Source organism: Anas acuta, chromosome 3, assembly GCF_963932015.1.
Source record: "Anas acuta chromosome 3, bAnaAcu1.1, whole genome shotgun sequence".
In the NCBI taxonomy this organism is placed as follows: domain Eukaryota; kingdom Metazoa; phylum Chordata; class Aves; order Anseriformes; family Anatidae; genus Anas; species Anas acuta.
Window position 1 is genome coordinate 118,245,083 of NC_088981.1, and position 19,044 is coordinate 118,264,126.

Sequence of the window (19,044 nt, forward strand, 5' to 3'; positions counted from 1 at the left end):
GGCAGCTGCCGGGGGGGGGCTGGGGGCTGTGGGGGTTTGGTGGCAGCTGTCCTGGCGAGCTGTGTCACCCCGCTCAGGGGTTTGCTGAGCTCTGGGGCCGGCCCTGCTCTCTCTTGCATCACCGCGGGTAGCTCGGGGAGCTAAACCAGGCGGAAACCACTGCAGCCGTGCTGCTGGAGGGGGCTGCTGCCAGCCCGGGCTCCCCAGGAGCTAAATGGAGACAGGAGCCCCCCCCCCGGGCAGGGTGCAGGGGGTGGCAGCGTGCTGGGGGGTGCCAAATCTCCTCAATCTGCCCTGATATTTCAGGGTTTGCTTGAAAAATGGTGCTAGGTGACAGACGCGTGGCCTTTCTGTGTGATGGGCAGGCAGCAGGTACACGTGTGGATAGGATTTTTTCGGTGGGGCTTAATCTGTGCCCATTTTCCTACGTCTGCATCCATGAATTGGAGCAGGGCTGCAGCGGGAGGTGAGGGAAGCGTGCCCCACGAGGGCAGTGCGCTCAGGGAGGAAGTCACTGTTGATAAACAACCTCCTCCTTATTTCCTGGCTCATTCACTCGATGTGCAGCTGCAGTTGACTGTTGGCTTGCCACTTTTCTTGGGACAGTGGCTGCGTGGCCCTGCACTTAAAGCAGAAAGCTTCCTTGAGGGAAGCAGTGGGTGTCTCCGACCTGGAGCAAACCCTGCAGGTACAGGCAAAAGGAACTGCAGGGACACACCAGTGGCACAGAGCTGATTTACCAAAAATCAGGTGTTCCCTGCAGCGTGCTGAACTGTGCGGGCTGCTGGAAGGTGTTAGTAAACCAAATGGTTTTAGGGCTGCCCCTCAGAACCGGTGTGTGTCTGTAGGGTTACACCTCAGCCCTTCAGAGCTGGGTGATGATTTGGGGTGTTCCTAAATTGCCCTGGAAGTCGGTGCCTGGGCTCAATTCGTAGCCCCTCAGACGGATCTGAGGCAGGAACCCCGCTCCTCACCTCGTGGTGCCCGGGTGCTGCTGAGCTCAAACAGGCAGCTGCGGGGCTCAGGCAGCCGTAACGGGGGCTGGCTGAGCAGGTGCAGACATCAGAGCAAATCTGCAGCAGCTTCGCTTTGCTCTGGTTTGGCTGCGTGTTCCTGTGCTGGGGTCGAAGGGGCTGACTGCAGGAGTCGCGGCGTTACGTGGGCAGCTCAGCACCACACTCCCCTATGCCCCAAGTCGCTGTTCCTCGGGGCTGGGCTTTGCACGGTTCCTGTGCCACAATTTTCCAGGAGAGCTGAGGAGCTGAGAGCCACGGGGAGCTCCCTGCGTGCTGCTTGCATCCTCCCGGGGCTGCTGCTGCGGAGGCGACGGCGCGCGGTCAGCGAGGGCGCGGTGGCGTGCCGGGGACCCGGCCAAACCCCGGGCGAGCGATCCTGCAGCTGGCCGGGAGCCACGAGCGGGCCCTCTCCGCGCTTTGTTTGCGCAGGGGAAGGCGTCACGTGCCAGGCGTGAAGAAATTGGGTGTTTGTTTTTCATGGGAAGTCCCCACGGCGTCGTGTGGGAGCTGGCGGAACGGCTCCGCCGCACAGAGCTGGGGGCAGCAGGAGCACAGCGAGGGTGGAAGGAGCGCGGTGCCCAACGCTGCCTCCTGTAAAAGCTCCCACCCCGCTCATCATCTGCCCGTCTAGGAGTGCAAAATGCCTCGTTTCGTGCTACCTGTTAGGAGCTTGAGCTGCTCCAGCTGTGTTTTTTGTTGCGTGCTGGCTTCCTGTGCAGTCAGACTGCCTTCTGTTGGCTTCGGAGGGTGAGAAGAACGCGCTTGGTGAGGCAGGAGGAGCAGAGCCGTGGTGTTGGAGGATGCTTCAGGCACAGCCGTGAGCTCTGTCGTGGTGCTGGTGGTTGTGCTGCTGCTCACAGCAGCTCCTGCAGCGTCTGGAGATCCAGCCAAAAAGGCAGCGGGGCAAAATCAAGCGGGAAGCTGGGGGAATAAATGGGGGGCTTCAGGGAGACCGGGCCTGTGAGGGTGTGATGTGCTGGGGAGAGGAATTAGGGGGATCTGAGCACAGGAGCTGGCTGCAGGTCCGTTTGCTCCCTCATACAGAAACTTGAAAGTCCACGAAGGTTCAAAGACTGCTGCAGAAATGCGCAGCAGTGCAGAGCAGTCTGTGAAACATTAATTGGAGATGGACTGGAAGGAGCTGACGGCCTCGCAGGCAGCACTGAGGTTTTTGGGTGCTTGTCTGCCAGTCCTGGATCAACGTCCAGGGGTGAGAAATGCCTCACCAGGGACGAGAAGCCGCAGCTTTGGCTGCTCTGTCCCACAAAAACCCTCTCCTATGGACCATGGCACTCGGATGTGATCTTCCTGCATCTTGACAGGTTTTTTTTAAGACCTTCCCGTGAAGTCAGCTGCTGCCCTGTGAATCAGAGCTCGGTTTTGGCCCGGTTTACCTGTGAAATATCTTCCTGGGGAGGGTGCCGGGGCACTGGGACAGGCTGCGGGGTCTCCTTCTCTGCAGATATCCAAGGCCCGTGTGGACACCTCCCTGGGCAGCCTGCTCGGGGGAACTGCTTTGGCAGGGGGTCTCTGGGGGTCCCATCTTTGTCCCCAAAGCACTGCAATGCCATGAGACCCCAGGGTCCCCCGGGTGGCAGTGGGGACACAGCTTGTGGTGTGAAAACCCTGGGGAAATCCCCGCTGGTCGCAGCTGGGCAGGCGCCTGCCTGCTCGGCCTTCTCGTGTCCCCTGCACCAAATGGGTTCAGGCAGTGCTGTGGGAGGACCTCAAATCTTATCCGGAGAGAAACCGACAGGATTGGACCTGGCGTAAACTTCTGTGCGCTTGCTTTGTGCCAGCACAAGTCTTTCTGCTGGCTTTGAGAAGAAAAGTGCTTTCTGGTCTCGTTGCTGGTGAGGCTTTTCTGAGCCTTTTGGGGTATAACTGCATCCAGTTAGCTGTCTTTGCTAACAGAAAAAGGTATCTTAATGGTCCTTCAGGTAAATGGCCCTAAGGTAAAGGACCAAGGGATGCTCCAGGATCTCAAACATTTTTTTTGTGTTCTTATTTAAAGCCATAAATGCAGCTGAGATACTGATTTCAGTGTGCAACCTGGATATGCTTTGCTTGGTCTCTCTCCTCTAATTTCATCCAGGCTTCCTTCAGGGAGCTCGTATCTGAGGCTGGGAGAGCACCAGGACCTCTGCAACACGCGGGGGTCTCCAACCAGCTGGGGGTAGGTGTGAGAGGGCGTCCTGTGCACCCTGAGTGTGAGGCTTCTCCACGGGGGTGTTTGGGAACAGGAGGCTGTTTTGTTTCCAGATGTGAGCTGCTGCTCCTGCAGGAGGACAGATCTCCCCCTTGGGTAGCACCCAGCTCGCTGTGGCTGCCAGGCTCTTCGTGGATGTGGTTCCTTTGGAGGAATAAATGCACAGAGCCAGCACACGTGCTCCTATTTCCCTTCTCTCCCTTAAACACCGCTGTTGTGGGATCTTCGCAGAGTCCGATCCCAATTCATCTCCCAAATGGGGCAGCTTCAGTGGGGCGTACTGGAAACGCTGCTCTGGTTATTGGGGCGTGCTGGAAATGCCATCCTGGTTATTGATAGTCTTCGAATGAAATGTGAGGAGTGAGATAAGGAGCTGCGCCTGCTGCTTCCCTTCTGCTGCTCCTCCAAGGGCGCCGCGCTGCACGGGAGTGGTGAAGGGCGGCTGCTGCTCTGGGTGGAGCCCGGTGGAGAAGAAAACTTGGAGGACAACCACGTGAGCTGACGGCTCGACAGCTGTGGCAGTGAGATTACCTGAATTCCTCTAGTGGAGGAGGAAAAAGAGGCTGAGGGGAACCCTCCTGCTCCAGGGCAGGAGTCCAGGGGCGTCAGATGCCACCCACCAGCTCCTCGTTGGGGGCGCGGGAGGAGATGTGAGCTGTGGGACTTGCCTTTGCAGGGAGCTGTGGATGCTGAAGGCTTGCACGGGCTTGTGGAACTCGCAGGGTGATAAATCCCTGGAAATCCCCTCCTGCTCCGGAGGTCCCGAGCTGCTTGTGGAGCAGGGGAGAGCCGCCTCTGGGTGCTGGGGTGCTGGAGCAGAAGGTGGGCTGTTGTCCGCAGCGTGACGGGGAAGCATAGAGTGTTCCTCACCTCGCCTGTAATGAGGATTTTGGTGTGATTCCTCCACATCCCCCCATGGTGTGGTGAAACCAAGCTGGTGAGACGCAGGCGAGGCTGACTGGAGAGCCAGGCACAAGGGTCTGGGATGAAATTAGGGGCAGGGGCTCCGGCTGCTCTTCTCGTGCAGAAATCCTGGGGTCCGATGTGGTCAGGTGCTTGTACTGAGTGACCTCCAGCAGACGTTTAGGAGCTCGCTGTGTTGATGCTGCAATGGGGTGTTTGGCTCTTCCTAAGACAGACACGGTGTGATGATGATAAATGTGCCCGATAAAGCTCCTCGTTAAAGCTCCTTATCCTCCTCAGATCCGTGTGAAGTTTTTCTTTCTCTGCTTAGAGCTGGCTGTACACCTGTCAACACTGCAGCTTTTTGTTGTGTTTAAAACCCAAAGACTTCTGTTTTGATGTCGAAGTGTATCAAAGTGTAGTTGGAAGAAGATTACGATCTCAGTGCCAGCTCTCAGGTAGGTTCAGCCTGCTTTTATCTTCAGATAAGCTCGACTGGAAGAACCTGAGTGTGAGAGCTTGATCAGACCTGGGGCAGCAGCAAACTCTGCTGTGCGTGTGGACAATCCTTGGATATTGTGTGGCTCCATAGCAGGTCCATGTGCAAATATCCGAGCAACCCTTGCTCAGTGCCCCCTGATTTTAGGAGCCGCCGCTGCCAGGAGCAGCTGCTTCCAGGCAGGAAGTCCTGCGGACGTCACCTCACTGCTGCAGCTCCTGTGGGGTGGGAGCTGAACTTCCAGATCGAAACTTCATTGTCTGGAGCACGAAATAATTCATCGTCACTGCTCTGCTGCAGCTCCTTTCAGTGCCTTTGTGCATCGAACGCCGTCTTCCTTCCACACAACTGCGCTGGCCCTGCTGGGGTCTGAGTGCTCCGACCTGTTGGATTCTGGATAGAAGTTGGGTAAGACTCACAGGATTTTGGGAACCCCTGGAGATCAAGTCCTGCCCCTCTGGTAAAAGCAGGTTCCCTACAGCAGGTTGAGCCCGGTGGGTCTCAACTACCTCCAGAGAAGGAGACCTCCAGAGCAGGAGCCTCCCCGAGCTCTGGGCAGCCTGTCCCAGCTCTGTGACCCTCGCTGTAAGTTCTTACCCGTGTCTGTGTGGGACTTCCCGTGCTCCAGTTTTTGGCCGTTGCCCCTTGTGCCATCGCTGCACAGCACTGAAAAGAGCCTGGCCCTGTCCGTTTGCCTCCCGCACTTCAGATATTTATAAACATTTATCAGATCATCTGTCTTCTCTTCCCTGGGCTGAACAGACCCGGGTCACCCAGCCTGACCTCCTACAGGAGATGCTCCAGGCCCTCCCCTGGACTCTGTAAATCTTTTTTGACCATCTTTTTGAACCGGGGAGCCTGGGACTGGGCACAGTATTCCAGATGTGGCCTCAGCAGGGCAGGATCACCTCCTGGCCGTGTTTTTTTCCAATGCACCCCAGGATCCTCTTCTCAGGGATGTTGTGGGAGGCAGTGTCGAAGCCATCACCTTTGCAGGGATGGAGGTGAGGCTGGCCTGCTGATCACCACCCTGCTGCTCAAAAATCGCCCTGCTCTTTATCAGACGAGTGGTGCAACCCACGTTCTGCTAGGGCAAATTCTTCTCTCTCCCTTTCCATGTGGGGAAATCCGAACTGGCTCTTAAACCTCTTAGAGGCAGCAATAAACATTCCCTCTTATGGCTTACGGTTTTGCTGTTCAGGACCTTTTTCTGAGCCCCATCCGTTCTCTGCCCCAATATGTCATCCCCTGAGATCACCAGAGCCCACTTACTCCTTTTTTCCCCTCTTTCCTTCTGGCACGTGACGTACGAACCGAGCACTTTGAGGGATTTGTGGCTGCTGGGGAGCTGCAGCAGGCTGGTGTTCCTGCCACTTGTGGCTTCTGCAATGTGAACAGAGCTCAGCGAGTAACTGGAAAGCCATGCTCGCATCTCACTGCCTCTTTTCCATGTTCCTGCTCCCACGTAACAGGCAGTGGGCTCCTCAGCAGCCTGCTGAACGATGGCCAGGTTTGAAGGTTTCAGCTGAGATTGAAGTCTCACAAGCTGCTTATCTTGGTTTTGAGGTGTTGGTGTGAAGCATCACTTCAAAAGCCTCATGTAACATCTGGAGAATCCTGGGGAGGTTTGGGTTTGAAGGACCTTAAAGTTCACCTGGTTTAGGTCAGAGGTTGGACTTGATGAACTTGAGGTCTCTTCCAACCTAGAAATTCTGTGATTCTGTGAGTCCTCCTGCTCACCTCCTTGAGGTTGTTTCCAGCTCAGCCTGCAAACTTCTTCTTAAAGCTGCTCCCAGGGCTGCTAACAGAGTTCTTGTGTCAGAAGTGCAGTTGGAATGGCAGCAACGAGTTTATCCTTCATCAGGAAGACTTCATTCTTGCCCAAACTCAGGTTTCCTTTCACTAAATAAGCATGTCTTAGAAAACCTCCTGATTGAGCACCTGAACCTCTCCTTTTGGGCCTCCTTGTTTGCTTCAGGACGTGAAAGTAACTAACCTGAAAGCCAGGGGCAAGGCACCCACACAACCCCAGTTTATCAGCGTCTCCAGTCCTTGAGTGCCCCCTGGAAAATGCTCACAAAACTCCTTTTCCAAAAACTCCTTTTCCATTCCTGTCCTTAGCTGAGTGCATGCAGGGCAGTACCTGACCGTGCGCCTGCTGGAGGGGGCTCTCAGCTCTCTGCTGACAAAGGTTTGGAGCTGTAGGTGAGCTCTTAACCCCGTTAATTAATTGGATTGATTTACCTGGTTCTCTGTGCATATTTCCCGTTCCTTAACCAAGCAGCTGATGTGCCTCAGATGCCTTTCATTTGATGTTCCAGGCTGCTGAGGCTTCCTGTCTCCTTGAGCTGTGCGCTGCTGAATGTTTTCCAGTCTTAGAAGGAAAGAATGAGTGTTCAGGTTTCCCCTTGGCTGTAGGGGAAGGAATGTGGAAAAACAATATCCTGCAGGAGAGCTGCTTTGGTTCGGGTCACTTACCTGTGTCTTCCCTGGTTATTTGAGTGTGGAAATCCCTGTGCACGGGCTCTCAGGGTCATGTCTCCGTCCTTGCATCTCGTGGGTACCTCAGCAGCTGCAGAGACCTTACTGCAGAGGTGAGAGGGGAGGTGTCCTGTGCACCTTCTGCCCTCCTGAGGGGTTTCTGTGGTCTTAGAGAGAAATCTTGTGAGATGTTGGTGTCCTGCATGAAGCCTGGTTGTCCTTTCTCTGCATCTGACTCTTTGGTCACTTCTTTCCTGCGTAGCTGAAGGGGTATCACGGGGCCCCAGAGCCCAAATTATAATTATAATGCCTTAATAATGCCTTGTGAAGCCTTGGTCGCCGTGTTTAAAGCAAAACACACCCACCAGAGCTCAGCAACCTCCAGCTGGAAGGCGCACAGCCATGGTTTGGGGTAGGACAGGCGGGTCTGAGCGCTGCGAGCAGCTCGGGGGGTGCTGGCAGGCAGCAGGAGCATGGTGCCAGCACCCAGCCACAGGAGGCTTCTGCAGCCTGAGGTCTGTCCAGCTGGGTTTGAATGGGGCTGCGAGGAGCTGTAGGAGTTTGTTCTGGGATGTTTCTGTGCGGGGTAGCTGGGCACGTAGCCTCATGGTCAGCTCTTCACGTTCACGTGGAGGCTTTGGGTGCTTGCTTGCCTCTCAGGGCAGTGGCACTGAATTTCCCGAGGTCTCTTCTGCAGCTCTGATTGATGTGAAAGCTAAGGAGGTGGGGAAGAGAACACTCGTCTTCCAGCAAGGATAAAAGAGCATGAAGATGGTAACTCTTACTACAGGAAGATAGTTGGTAATCCTACCCTGGTCCTGGTTATTTGAGGACAAATTTTAGGGGTTAAGCAGTGCTGAGGTTCTTCTGGTTATTAAGAGTTTTACTCAGAGCAAGGTGGAGTTCTGATGTGGTGCTTGAAAAAAGAAGACTTCTCATTGCTGGCAATAAATATTTGGTGTTTCAGGTAAGCTGAAGCACCTTAAGCACTGCTCGTGCAGTGACCTTGGGGCCTGAAGATGATTTCTCAGTTGGAGGCTCTGCAGGTAGCAGCACTCTGCCTGCTGTAAGCGGTGCTGCTCAGAGGCTGCCAGCCAAGGATGTGGTCCCAGGTGATGGGTGAAGGGCCTGCGATGGCTCCACGTGGCACAAACCCTACAACGGTGTGGGATTGGGTACGGGAAGGTGGCTGGCTGCTCCCTGAGGGTCCTCGTGGTGTGTTCGGGGCAGGGGAGGTGCAGGACCATGTCTGCCTTGGTGCTGGCCCCTCTCTGTTCTAGCAGGGCCACCTGTGTGTTTGAGGCTGCCTGGCAAACTGAATCCTAAAACGGATCTGGTCCCTTAATAAATAAATAAATAGAAAAGGTATTTTTAGCCTGGATTAGGGCCCCAATCCTGTTTACCACTTTGCCCGCACACGTGTCCCTGCAGCCGGGAGGAAGGGAGATGTCACCTGGGGCGCAGGACTCCAGCATCAGGACCCTCAGCTCGCAGGACTTTGTGCGAGTGGCTCAGTGGCTTGAGACCAATGCAGTTTCTTGGCAGTAGTTTCAGTAAAAACTGAGTTTAGCAGCAGGTCACGTTGGGTTTAGCAGCCCCCTGCTCCCCTGCGTGCCCCCGGTCAGCCCGCTGTGCCTCCCGGCTGCTGCAGGAGCTGCCTGCGAGCTGCTCTTTGCCCCCCGTGGCTGTTTGTTTTTGAGACTTCCTCGTTGGGCTGCTGCACACAGGGTACTGGGACTCTGACCCGCTTGGTGTTTACTCTCCTTTTGCTTTGTGGTTTGTTTTTTGTTGGGAACCATTGACCTGCGCTGGGAGAGCCGTGCTGGCTGCCCCACGCTCCTTCCACAGCTCACAGGTACAGCACCTAAGCTCCAATACCGTGCACAAACACTTACTGGGAGCTTAGGGCCACGTATATTTGAAGATTATGTCTGCACAGATCACAGCTGTGTGATATTCTGCATCCAAACTTGAATTTCTGTGCTGTTGCAGAGGCAGAACACAGCCAGGTGCAGGTAGGTCAGCAAGGGTCTGCTTAACCACCGCGACCTCCTTGTGTCACTGCTGTGCAGCTCCTCGGCCTCCCCAAACCTTGAGAGGTTACACAGGGAACTTCTGAAAGCTGTTAGTGCCCAGTAATTTCTGTCCCTTCCCTCCTTAAGGCACATTGCTGCTGGCAGCAGGTTGCATTCAAGCCCACACCTCGGAGGTGCTATTCCCATCCCTTGCTTCTAAATTAAGGCATGTAAGTGCTAGGTCCAAAAGCTTTAAGTTTTTCTTTTTTTTTTTTTGGTAGGGAGAGTTGTTTCTCATGTTGTCTGTCACAGACTCAGGCTTCTCCCAGTGTTTGAGGTCAATATAATCTGGTGCTCTTTCCTGACGTAGAGCTGAGCTTAGCGGGCATCCAGGTGGAGGCCTGACAGGATCAGGCTGCGGCCATCTTGCTGATGGGCGCCTGCTTCTGAATCCAGAAGTGATTTACTCGCAGCACTACTTCAGTTCCTGCTCCGCTGTGTCCTTGAACTGCTCACAGACAATTTTGGAGCCAGGTTCCTGTCTCTGCAGAGCAGCACCGTGCCATTTCTTGGGTCGGCGCTCACCTTCTGCCTCACTGACCCACTGAGGACTCCGCAGAAGGAAGCCCTGCACTTCTTGGAGCTGCTTGGCCCCGTGTCCCCCGAGCTGTGTGCTCTGCACCTGCCTCACCAGGTCCTTGGGGTGAAACACGATGTGTAAATCTTGTCTCCTCTCGCTGCTGTTTCCTCAGACACGTTTGGAAGTGGGGTGACGCGCTACGGGCCTAAACGCTGTGAGAAACGGCGGTGAGCACTGGTTTGTCTAACAGCACCAGGTTTCTGATGGCACAGAATCGCCCGTTCCTTCTTGACCTCATTTCTGGTTAAAGCCTTGGGTGGTGTTTGGCTAATTGGCTGAGCGGGGAAGGCTCTGCAATGTAGGTCAGGGCCCTCGGCCCGGCCCTGCGCCCCCCTCCTTGCTGCCAGGAGTGCTCTGGAGTGACCATGGCATGGGGGCTTCATGTCTTAAGTGCCTGGTTGTCTGTAGCAGACCCATTTCTGTGTGAAATGCTTCATTTTATGGAGATCCCCCCTTTCTGAAGGGCCTTGTGAGGGCATTTTCCACCTCCCTCCATGTGGCGGGGAGGCGAGGGGCCCTCTCCTCACCCTGGGCTGAGGCCGAGTCAGCGGCTGTCACCGCAGGGCCCTCGGCGTGGGGTGGGACGGCTTTCAAGTTGCTGTGGTTTCCACGGCTTTCCTGAGGTTTTAATTCTTAAATTCTGCTTCCAGCAAGTACCAGGAAGGAGCCCAAGTTGAAGTGGTGATGGCGTTTACAGCGTTAGCGGGGGCAGTTCTCTTCCTTCCGTGTAGAAGACGGCCGATAGCAGGAATGCAAACTTGTGTTTTCAGCAAATTTTGATAAAAACACTACTGGATTAGGGTGCTTTTTTCATATTCTGAGCTTGGAGAGTGTTTAAAAACCAAAATCAAGTCCCAGACTTGGTCTCAGAGCCTCCTCTGGTCGCGCAGAGCTCGCTTCCACAGGCAGTTAGGGCCAAATCTCCCTCCTGGCAAAGGGAGAGCCCTAAAAGAAAACCCCGCAGCGTGACCCAGTAAGGCAGTGCTGGGCCGGTCTGGGGGAGGGGATGTCTTTTTTTTATTCCCTTAATGAGGGTTTTAGCTCCTTTATTCATGAATGATTCACTGCGGCCCTGGAAGGACGCCGCCTGCCCGTGGTGTAAGCGTGTTTCGGTGCGGTGCATGCTAATTCGGCGTGCCGAGGGTACTCAGAGCCATTCCTAGCCTGGTACCTGGCTGTGGATTCGCTTCAGAGCAGCTTCCTTGGACTGATGTCCACCTCTCCTCATCCTGCAGTCAGCGCTCGGTGCTGTTCTGGTTCAACAATTGCTGAATTTCCTCAAGACCTCGAGCTGAAGCTGACTGGAAGGAGCTCGTTCCTGATGTAAGCTGCTGGGAAAGAGACAGCAGTGGAAGTGTTCAGAAGCTCCCTTCCCAGCCTGTAATTTCTAGGAGTACAGCTCAGTCTGCTGCCCTTGCTGTTCGTGTTGGTGCTTAGAAATGCCGAGACAGATAGCTTGGTGGCGTGGCACTTCGAGGGGGGGGGAGAAATGGCTGCGTGCTGTTTCAACAGAGCTCAATGTGGATGCTATTAGTGCTTCTGAAACCTCGTGTTTGTTTTGTCAGTGAGATGCCAGACCATAATGAGAACAGAAGAAATTCCTTGTACGCAGGGCTGAAAGCTGAGCCGGATCAGGAACATCGTATCCTAACTTCCCAGCAGCACAAACAGCCAGGCAAGGCGGTGAGGATATTGAAAGACAAGGGGGGAACTTGCTGATGGATGAAACTGAAATTGCTTTGCCAGAACTCTTCTGCTCTGCTGTCAGTGCCAGCAGATGAGGGTCAGCTGCCCAGCTGATGCAGTTTCCCTCCCGTTGAATTTGAGGGGTTGCAGTGTGAAGCAGGTAGCAGGGAGGTAGTTAAGGAGGTGTGGACTGCTTCTGCTTTGGCTTAGCCAAATTTTGCTGTCTGGTGGCTTTAGAGAAGAGTGTGGGCATCAGGAAAGCTTCATCTCCAGCAAGTTCCTCGTGCTTTGGCAACGAAGCAGTGGAGCTATGGCACTTCGCTGCAGTGTTGATGATCTACGTGGATTTGAGTAGAAATCTTTAGCAAGTTTTACTGTTGGAAATAATATTGAAAGAATATTGACAAGGGAGTGCAGCTGCCTGATGGAGCTTTCTGCACGTGGTACACCACATCGATGTGCCTAAATGCTGGCTGGTGTGCTGTGAGGTGCAAGACCTCCCCCAGGGGCACCCCTAAGGTAACCCCTAATTGCGGTGAGCTTTCCCTTAAGCAGGTAAGAGAGGATGTAAATGTGTGGGGTGCACCCCAGAAGCTGTTTTCTGCCCCTCGTCCCCAAACAAGCCCACCAGAGGGATGAAAACCCAACAGTGCTGAGTTGTCTGTGCCTGCATTCATGTGTAGCTGATGAGCTGGCGTGATGCAGCACTAAAGCAGCCTGCTGATCAGCTCCTCAGTGCGTGCCCCAACCCAAAGACCTGCACTTCAGCCCCAGGAACAGCCTTGGCCTTTAGTGGGGTTTCACTTGTGAGGCTTCCTATGGCACGTGAGATCTTCCATGAAGTTCTGCGAGTGCATTATTCCCCTAAGGATGCTTGTTTGTTCTTGAAAGCAGATGTCCACTCATTTTGTTTTTGCTGTTCTGACAGTCAGACCAAACATAAATGTTTGTGAAGCATCCAGCAGCAGTTACTGCACTGGGCTGTGTGGTCGAGTGCCCTATTCCAGCATTTTACAGGAAAGTGCGTGATTCCCAACAGCCTGGTGCTGCTTGGGTTGCTGGGTGGTGCAGTGAAGTTGGGAGATGAGAGCTGTGGTGGCTGTGTGATGCTCCGGCTCTCCTGGGTGGAAACCTCCGAGGTGAGCAGTCGGAGCTGGAAACGGGTGGAGGAAGATGAGGAGTGGTGTGTTGGGATAATCCTGTGTCGTGTTTGGGGGCTTCACTGCAGCCTCTCCAAGCTCTGGAGGAGGGTAGCTTTACTTTCTGTAGTCAAAAGCTGTAGGAAAATGAAGAATGTAAGCAAACATGAGTCTAGACTGCGTTTTCCTAGAAAGTTTCTAGGTGAAATTACATCTGTGGAGATGCCTCCAAAGCTAGGACTGGATCTTCAACTTGTAACCTCTCCGAGCTGAGCACCTTTGCTCCTAGTGCTCCTGATAAGCTTTGGCAGAGCTGTGGCACTGAGGTTCTTGTTACTTCCCTGCAGAGCTGCTTCCTGGTAAGTCAGTGTAATAACAGCCTCGCTGTGCTCCTGAGCTTTGTTCAAGGATTCCCTTCCTGTGGTTCCCCTCCTCCTCTTCTGTCAAATAACTGAGGAAAGGAATAAAATCTGAAATGAGGAGGTTACCTGCCCTGCCTGGGGATGTGCGGGGAGGTGGGTGACTTGCCTCTAACCAGGATTTCTGCTCACTGGGAGACTTGGGAGGCAGATAAATGCCCTGCAGACCGTGGCACACTGCGCTTAGGTTTGTGTGCTCATTTCTCTAGCAGTGGCTGGCTTCACAGAATCACAGAAACCCCCACTTTGTAGGGGTTGGAAGGGACCCCCAGAGACCATCGGTTCCAACCCCCTGCCAAAGCAGTTCCCCAGAGCAGGCTGCCCAGGAAGGCGTCCAGACGAGCCTTGGATATCTGCAGAGAAGGAGACCCCAGAGCCTCCCTGGGCTCCATTTTGTGCCCATTACCCCTGGTCCTGTCCCCACAAACACTGAAAAGAGGTTGGCCAAATCCCTCTGCCTCCCACCCCTCAGGTATTTATGCACATTGATGAGATCCCCTCTCGGTCTTCTCTTCTCCAGGCTGACCAGCCCCAGGTCTCAGCCTTTCCTCACAGGGAAGATGCTCCAGGCCCCGTCTCATCTTTGTGGCCCTCTGCTGGACTCTTTCCAGGAGATCCCTGTCTTTTTTTTGTACTGGGGAGCCCAGTTTGCTTCAGCGGTGTTTGGTGTGCCTTCGGAACGCTGCTTTCGAGGCCCCGTTGAGAACCGGCTGCTTTTGTGCTGGGCGTGGGGTGAGAAGTGTGATGTCATCTGAAGGTGGAAACGAGATGAAAGCTTTGAGGTGAAGGTGATTGTTCTGCTTGTGGGGTGGCAAATGCGTGCAGTGCTGCTCCCAAAGCAGCAAGCCCTGAACGATTATATTTGGAGTTCTGCTTTGCTTTTCAGCTCTAAAATCTCTCCTGCCTGCTGATCATCACCCTGCTGCCTGCCAGCTCCTGCTGTGAGATCTTCCTGAGGGTGCTCTCCAGAGCCTGGTGCATCCCTGGTGCTTCCAGCTCCGTCCTGCTCGCTGCTCCTTGCTGCTGGGACCCGCTTCTGCCAGCCCCGTGGTCCTGGGGACCATCAGATTCAGGCTGCAGATGCTTTCCTGGGAGCTCCAGAGGCTAAGTAGCTACAGCAAGCCCTTACTGGGGGCAAACAGCTTCCCAGTTTGCCCTCAGAGCTGGGAACAGCCGCGGGCAGCAGGGCTGGTGCAGGAGCATTGCTCCGGGTCGGACAGCAAGAGCTCGGCATGGGAGGAGAACAGCGTGGACTTTGAGCCTAAGCTGAGCAGAGCTGCAATAACAGAAGTGCTGAAGCAATTTACAGGGACAAATTTGCTTTCCTTTTATAGCGTCTCTCAGAGCATCTCCCACCGAGGTGCTTCCGTGTTCTTCTCGCTGCTGAGCCAGCCCCATTTCACCCCATTTCACGGGGTGCTGCGATGGCAGGGATCCCACTGCCTGTCCTGCCTCAGGTACCCCCAGCAGCCTGCAGGTTTGCTTCCCTTAGCCGAGGAAACGGCTTGGGGTGAGGTGGAGTTGTCCTGCCAGTGCTCGTAAATCTGGGGAGCTTGGGGACAGAGAGCTGCTCTGACGAGCAGAGACGCTGGGGGTGTTTCTGTGGGAGGTTTTGTGTGACAGGCTGGTGCTTTAGGGGCGTCTCTCTTTTCCAGGTCTGCCTGGTATAGCTGCTTACCCTCTGAAATTTACTCCTTTGAATTTAATTGCAGGTAGCACGAAGGCATTTTTCACAAAGCTACTCGAGGAGGAAGAAAGTTGCCTTTCTTCCAAGGTGTAAAATTAAGGAATGGCTTTTGATGGTCCTGTTTGCTTTGAAAACTCTGCAGAAACCAGGACAGCTTCGGGGTGCAAAGCAGAATATACTGCAATAAAGAACTTTTTTTAGTAGTTTTTGCTAACAATGAGCCAAATGAGCATTTTGGCACCTAAGGCAGCATCATTTGAGGATCGACAACACTCAGGAGTACAGCTTCACCTGTGCTGCACGTTGTTTCCAGTATTAATAGCTGGGTTCACACAGCGAGGTGGCTTCCTGATACCTCGTTGTTGGTGTCTGCTGGTTTGTGCTTCAGATTGGCTCAGCTGATGCTGAGCATGGTAGGAAAGGAGCTTGTAAACCCTCCTATAAATCCTGACTCTTAGTTTCAAAATGCCACTGCCTCGGTTCTGTGGCAGATAACAGCGGCTGTATTTTTTATTGCACATGGTAATTAAAAAAAAAAAAGGCCTTGAGTGAAAGATCTAACATGGCATTAAATGGGCAGAGGAGAGGAGAAGCTACACGAGGTGCTTCTGCCTTCTGAAGCCTCTTTAATGTCCTCGTACCTGGTTCTTCTGGCTCAGCCTGTAGAGCAGCACATGGAGGTGTGCACTGCTCTGCTTATCAAGCAGAGACTTAAACACGTCTCTTAAAAGAGCACAAGATGGCTTCATGGAGCAAAACGTGGGGATTTGAGTGCTCCTTCCTCACCTCTGGGATACCCGTGGAGGTGGGCGTGCTGCCTAAAGCTGCATGCCCTGGGGAGCCTCCCGGAGCTGCTCGCTCCTGCCGTGTCCTTGGGCTGGGCAGAGCTCAGAGTTTGGAGGCTGCTGGGGAACAGAGCTCTGGGTTGTCCTGTAAACAAGCTCTGGGTTGTCCTGTAAACTCTCTGCTGCTGGGCTGGAACGTGGTTTTTCCAGATGAGCTCGTCTAGACCGAGCTTAGGCACTGGGCGTGTTTCCCAAAGCTGGACCCTTCCTGGGACTTTGTTCTCTTTAAACCATACCTAATTGCGTAGCATTCATGGATAAAGTGTTTTCAGTGATCCAAAAGCCTTTGGACAATGAATTGTGTTCCTGCTCAAGCTTTTTCAGCGTTTTCTTCCCCCTGTTAGACGATGCCTTTGTGAACTTCAGATGCTGGAAGGGTTTTCAGTGCTGATTCTGTGGTGCAGGAGCAGTGCTTCTGAGGAGCCTCCTCCTGTGTTGTGCCTTGTGTGTTGGTTACAGGTAACTGCTGAGAGTGACTAAAATCCCTCAAACTTCCACTTTGTGCTTCTCTTCTGACTGGAACTTGCTTTATGCTGTCATAGCAGAGGCAACGTGAGAGTGCAAAGCGTTTTGAATGCTTCTCTCCTCTGACTTGCTCCTGCATCCTTGTCTCCATCCTCCCCGTGTCTCCACTTATCTTTCCCCGTGTTTCCACGTGGCTTAAGTGAAAGTCTGAGATCTTCTGATTCTTGCCGTGAAGTTGGTCCATGGGACCCCAGCTTCTATAGGAACTGCCTGCAGAAAGAAGTCATTCAAGACTGGCTTGGCATTAAAAAAAAAAAAAAGGCCTTATAACATTCTTAAACAACAAAAAAAAGGCAATTGTGATGTTTTTTCCCCCAAAATTTTCCCCAGAGTATTCTCCCAGCTGCTTCTGAGTGAAGCTCCTGGAAGCGTTGACTTGGCATTGCCCTCTGTGTTTGCCCCTCTTTGGCACGTGTTGGTCAGTGCTCGCAACAGCCTCTGGAGAGTGGTTCCTTTCTCTGAGCAGCACCATAATAATTTTTTTGGTGTCTCCTCCTTTCCTAATGTATTGAATTCTTCTTTTTCTCCTTAGACATGGTTGTCCAGAAACATTCCGGTTTCTGACGGCTTTTTCTCAGCAGAGGAGGCCTAGCTTTTGTGGTTTATTTTTTTTTTTTTTTAGCAACTAAAAAGGCATCTTGGGACTTAAAGCAACCAGCAAGCTAGCTCAATGTGTTGGGATTTAATGTCTTCACCGGTGTATGTGGGGAGGGGAGAGATGCAAAGTAAAGATTCTCATCCTTCTGTTGGGCATCCTGCTTCGGGTCAATGAGTGGTCTGGCTTCAAGGCTCCTTGTGTGGTCCTGCGTCGGTGCGGTGAGGCTGGCATTATTTTGAAGTCAACATTAATGCTTAACTGGGGCTTAAGGCACTCTTCTCGTGGGTTTGGGCACAGGCCCTATTGTACTGATTGGTTTTTGCAGTACCCCACCAGTGGCTCCAGCCCGGTGCCCCGGGTGCGTACTCAGCCACCTGCGGCGTGTCCTCAGATGAAGAATGCTCTCATGCGTCCTCCCGAGTCATTTTCCACTGGAATTTGCACTGTGAGCTGGCAGATCAAACTGTCTTTCGAGTATAATGCCAGATAAGAATTTTATGGAATCTCTGAGCAGAATCCCGGATGATTTAAGTCCATGAAACCTTGTGCTGGAGGTGTGCAGTTACCCACGCGGAGATATTGAACTGCACGAGATCAGCAGTGCATGACCCTCACTGCCGTGTATTGGTTCTGCTGCTGTGCTCCCGGCTCTCCTGGGCTCCCCCATGGCCGTCAGTACCCGCAGGGAGGTTTTAGGATCCTATGGGGACTGAAGGAAGTGAGGAGAAGGATAAAAATGCCTGGCCCTGGCTTGTGCAGGGAACTGGTGTGTGGGATCCTACAGGACCCCTCCTGACAGCTGGTTGATGACCAGCAGCTTCTCAAAGCACAGGTGGTGCTTTGAGGACATCGTGGTTCACAGGCAGGCTCCAGGCTGATCACCCTGCTGAGCTCAACAACAAAAAGCCAAAAGCCCCGTGGAGGGAAGACGTGGGGCCAGGCTACCTGCAGGAAATATGTAGAGGCACTGAGGTGGTCAGCAGCTGGACTCGATGATCTTGGAAGGACCCGTCCAGCAGAGCTGTTGTATTCTGAGCTTTCCGTGGACATACGAGGTTATAATTGGGAAAAGTTTTTTCCTTTTTGTTTTTTTTATGTAATTTTCTGGTCAATCATAACATTTCACTAAGCATGAATGCAAGTTAAAGTGGAAGTAAGGTATCTTTCTTTGGCAGTCTTAAGCATCCGTCTGTCTCCTGGTGTGAATTACACTTGCCTCTTGCTCCTCTTGAAAGTGGAGTGAGAGACAAAGCCACTCGGGTGTGCTTAATGAGGGCTGGGAAAGGAGGGATGGGTATGTTTGTCACTTTTAATGCAGGAGATATTTTCTTAGCCCATACTTCTGAAATTTAAGTGTGAGTTGTCTATGAAGAACCCTAACAGTATTAGACATCAAACTTCCTTAAACTTCTTAAAATCAGACAATCAATAGTATTACAGCTGTCTCAACTTGATCTGTTTTTTTTTTTTGACATTAACTGATGTAGTGCAGGCTCCTTCGTCTTACACAGACTTAACTGGTGGAAGTTCTGCAGATGCCCCATTTGTGCCTTCATTCATGCTAAGATGAGAGATTGCCACTGGAAAAAAATGCCCGAAGTGAAAAAAAATCATTAAGAATCTGACTCCTGGTAGGGACTTAAGCTGCAGTTGATATTATGCAATTATATTTTAAAGAACAGATTTTGTCCTTGGTGCATCTGATAAATCTGTATGGCCGTGAGCAGGAGCTGTGATGGTTCAGAGCACGATGGTTGATTAAAGCAGTGCTGGGGTGGGTGGCTGTATGCAGTAGCTATCCACTGCCTCAGCTGTGTCTGGCTTTATTTTGGTACCTCAGAAATTTGCAAGCTTTAAGGATCTGTTTTTTCACAAGTTCTGTATCTGCAGTACTTCAGTGGTTGCTGAAGAGCTCCCAAATGAAGGGGGTGGTGATAAAGCTCCTCTCTTACTGTAAAGCATGGCTTTCCTTCTCTTTAGGAAGTGTTATCTAGGGGCTGTGCATTTCAAATAAAATTTGGGAATTGCACTAATGCAAGTCTCCTAGAGTCTCTTTGCTCTCTGTTTTTCAGATGAGAGGGCTGGTTACGAGCTGTGAGGTAGTCAGGAGTGTTAGTGGTTCTTTGGTTGTATCCTAGGAGATGTTTAGATCATTAAATGCAGCTTTCTGGGCAATAGAACGCTAACACGAAAATACAAATGAGTGATGTACTTTCAATTTACTTTGCCAGGTCCTGGAGAAGTATCCTAATACACCTATGAGCCATAAAGAGATTCTTCAAGTTATCCAGAAAGAAGGACTTAAAGAAATCAGGTAAGTTAAGCATCCATAGCAGTGAAACAGGATAACGCTTTGATTCCAACTTAGTTTACTGTTAACCC

At 52.7% G+C, this 19,044-nt stretch overlaps 1 protein-coding gene across 1 annotated transcript in view; it reads left to right on the forward strand.

Annotated features, from left to right (window-relative positions):
* ASXL2 (ASXL transcriptional regulator 2) overlaps nucleotides 1-19,044 on the forward strand; it is a 100,819-nt gene that overhangs the window by 1,160 nt on the left and 80,615 nt on the right. The window contains exon 2 of the mRNA XM_068679109.1: nucleotides 18,894-18,976. Coding sequence (XP_068535210.1) covers nucleotides 18,894-18,976 — 83 coding nt within the window. The remainder of the gene's footprint in view (nucleotides 1-18,893; nucleotides 18,977-19,044) is intronic.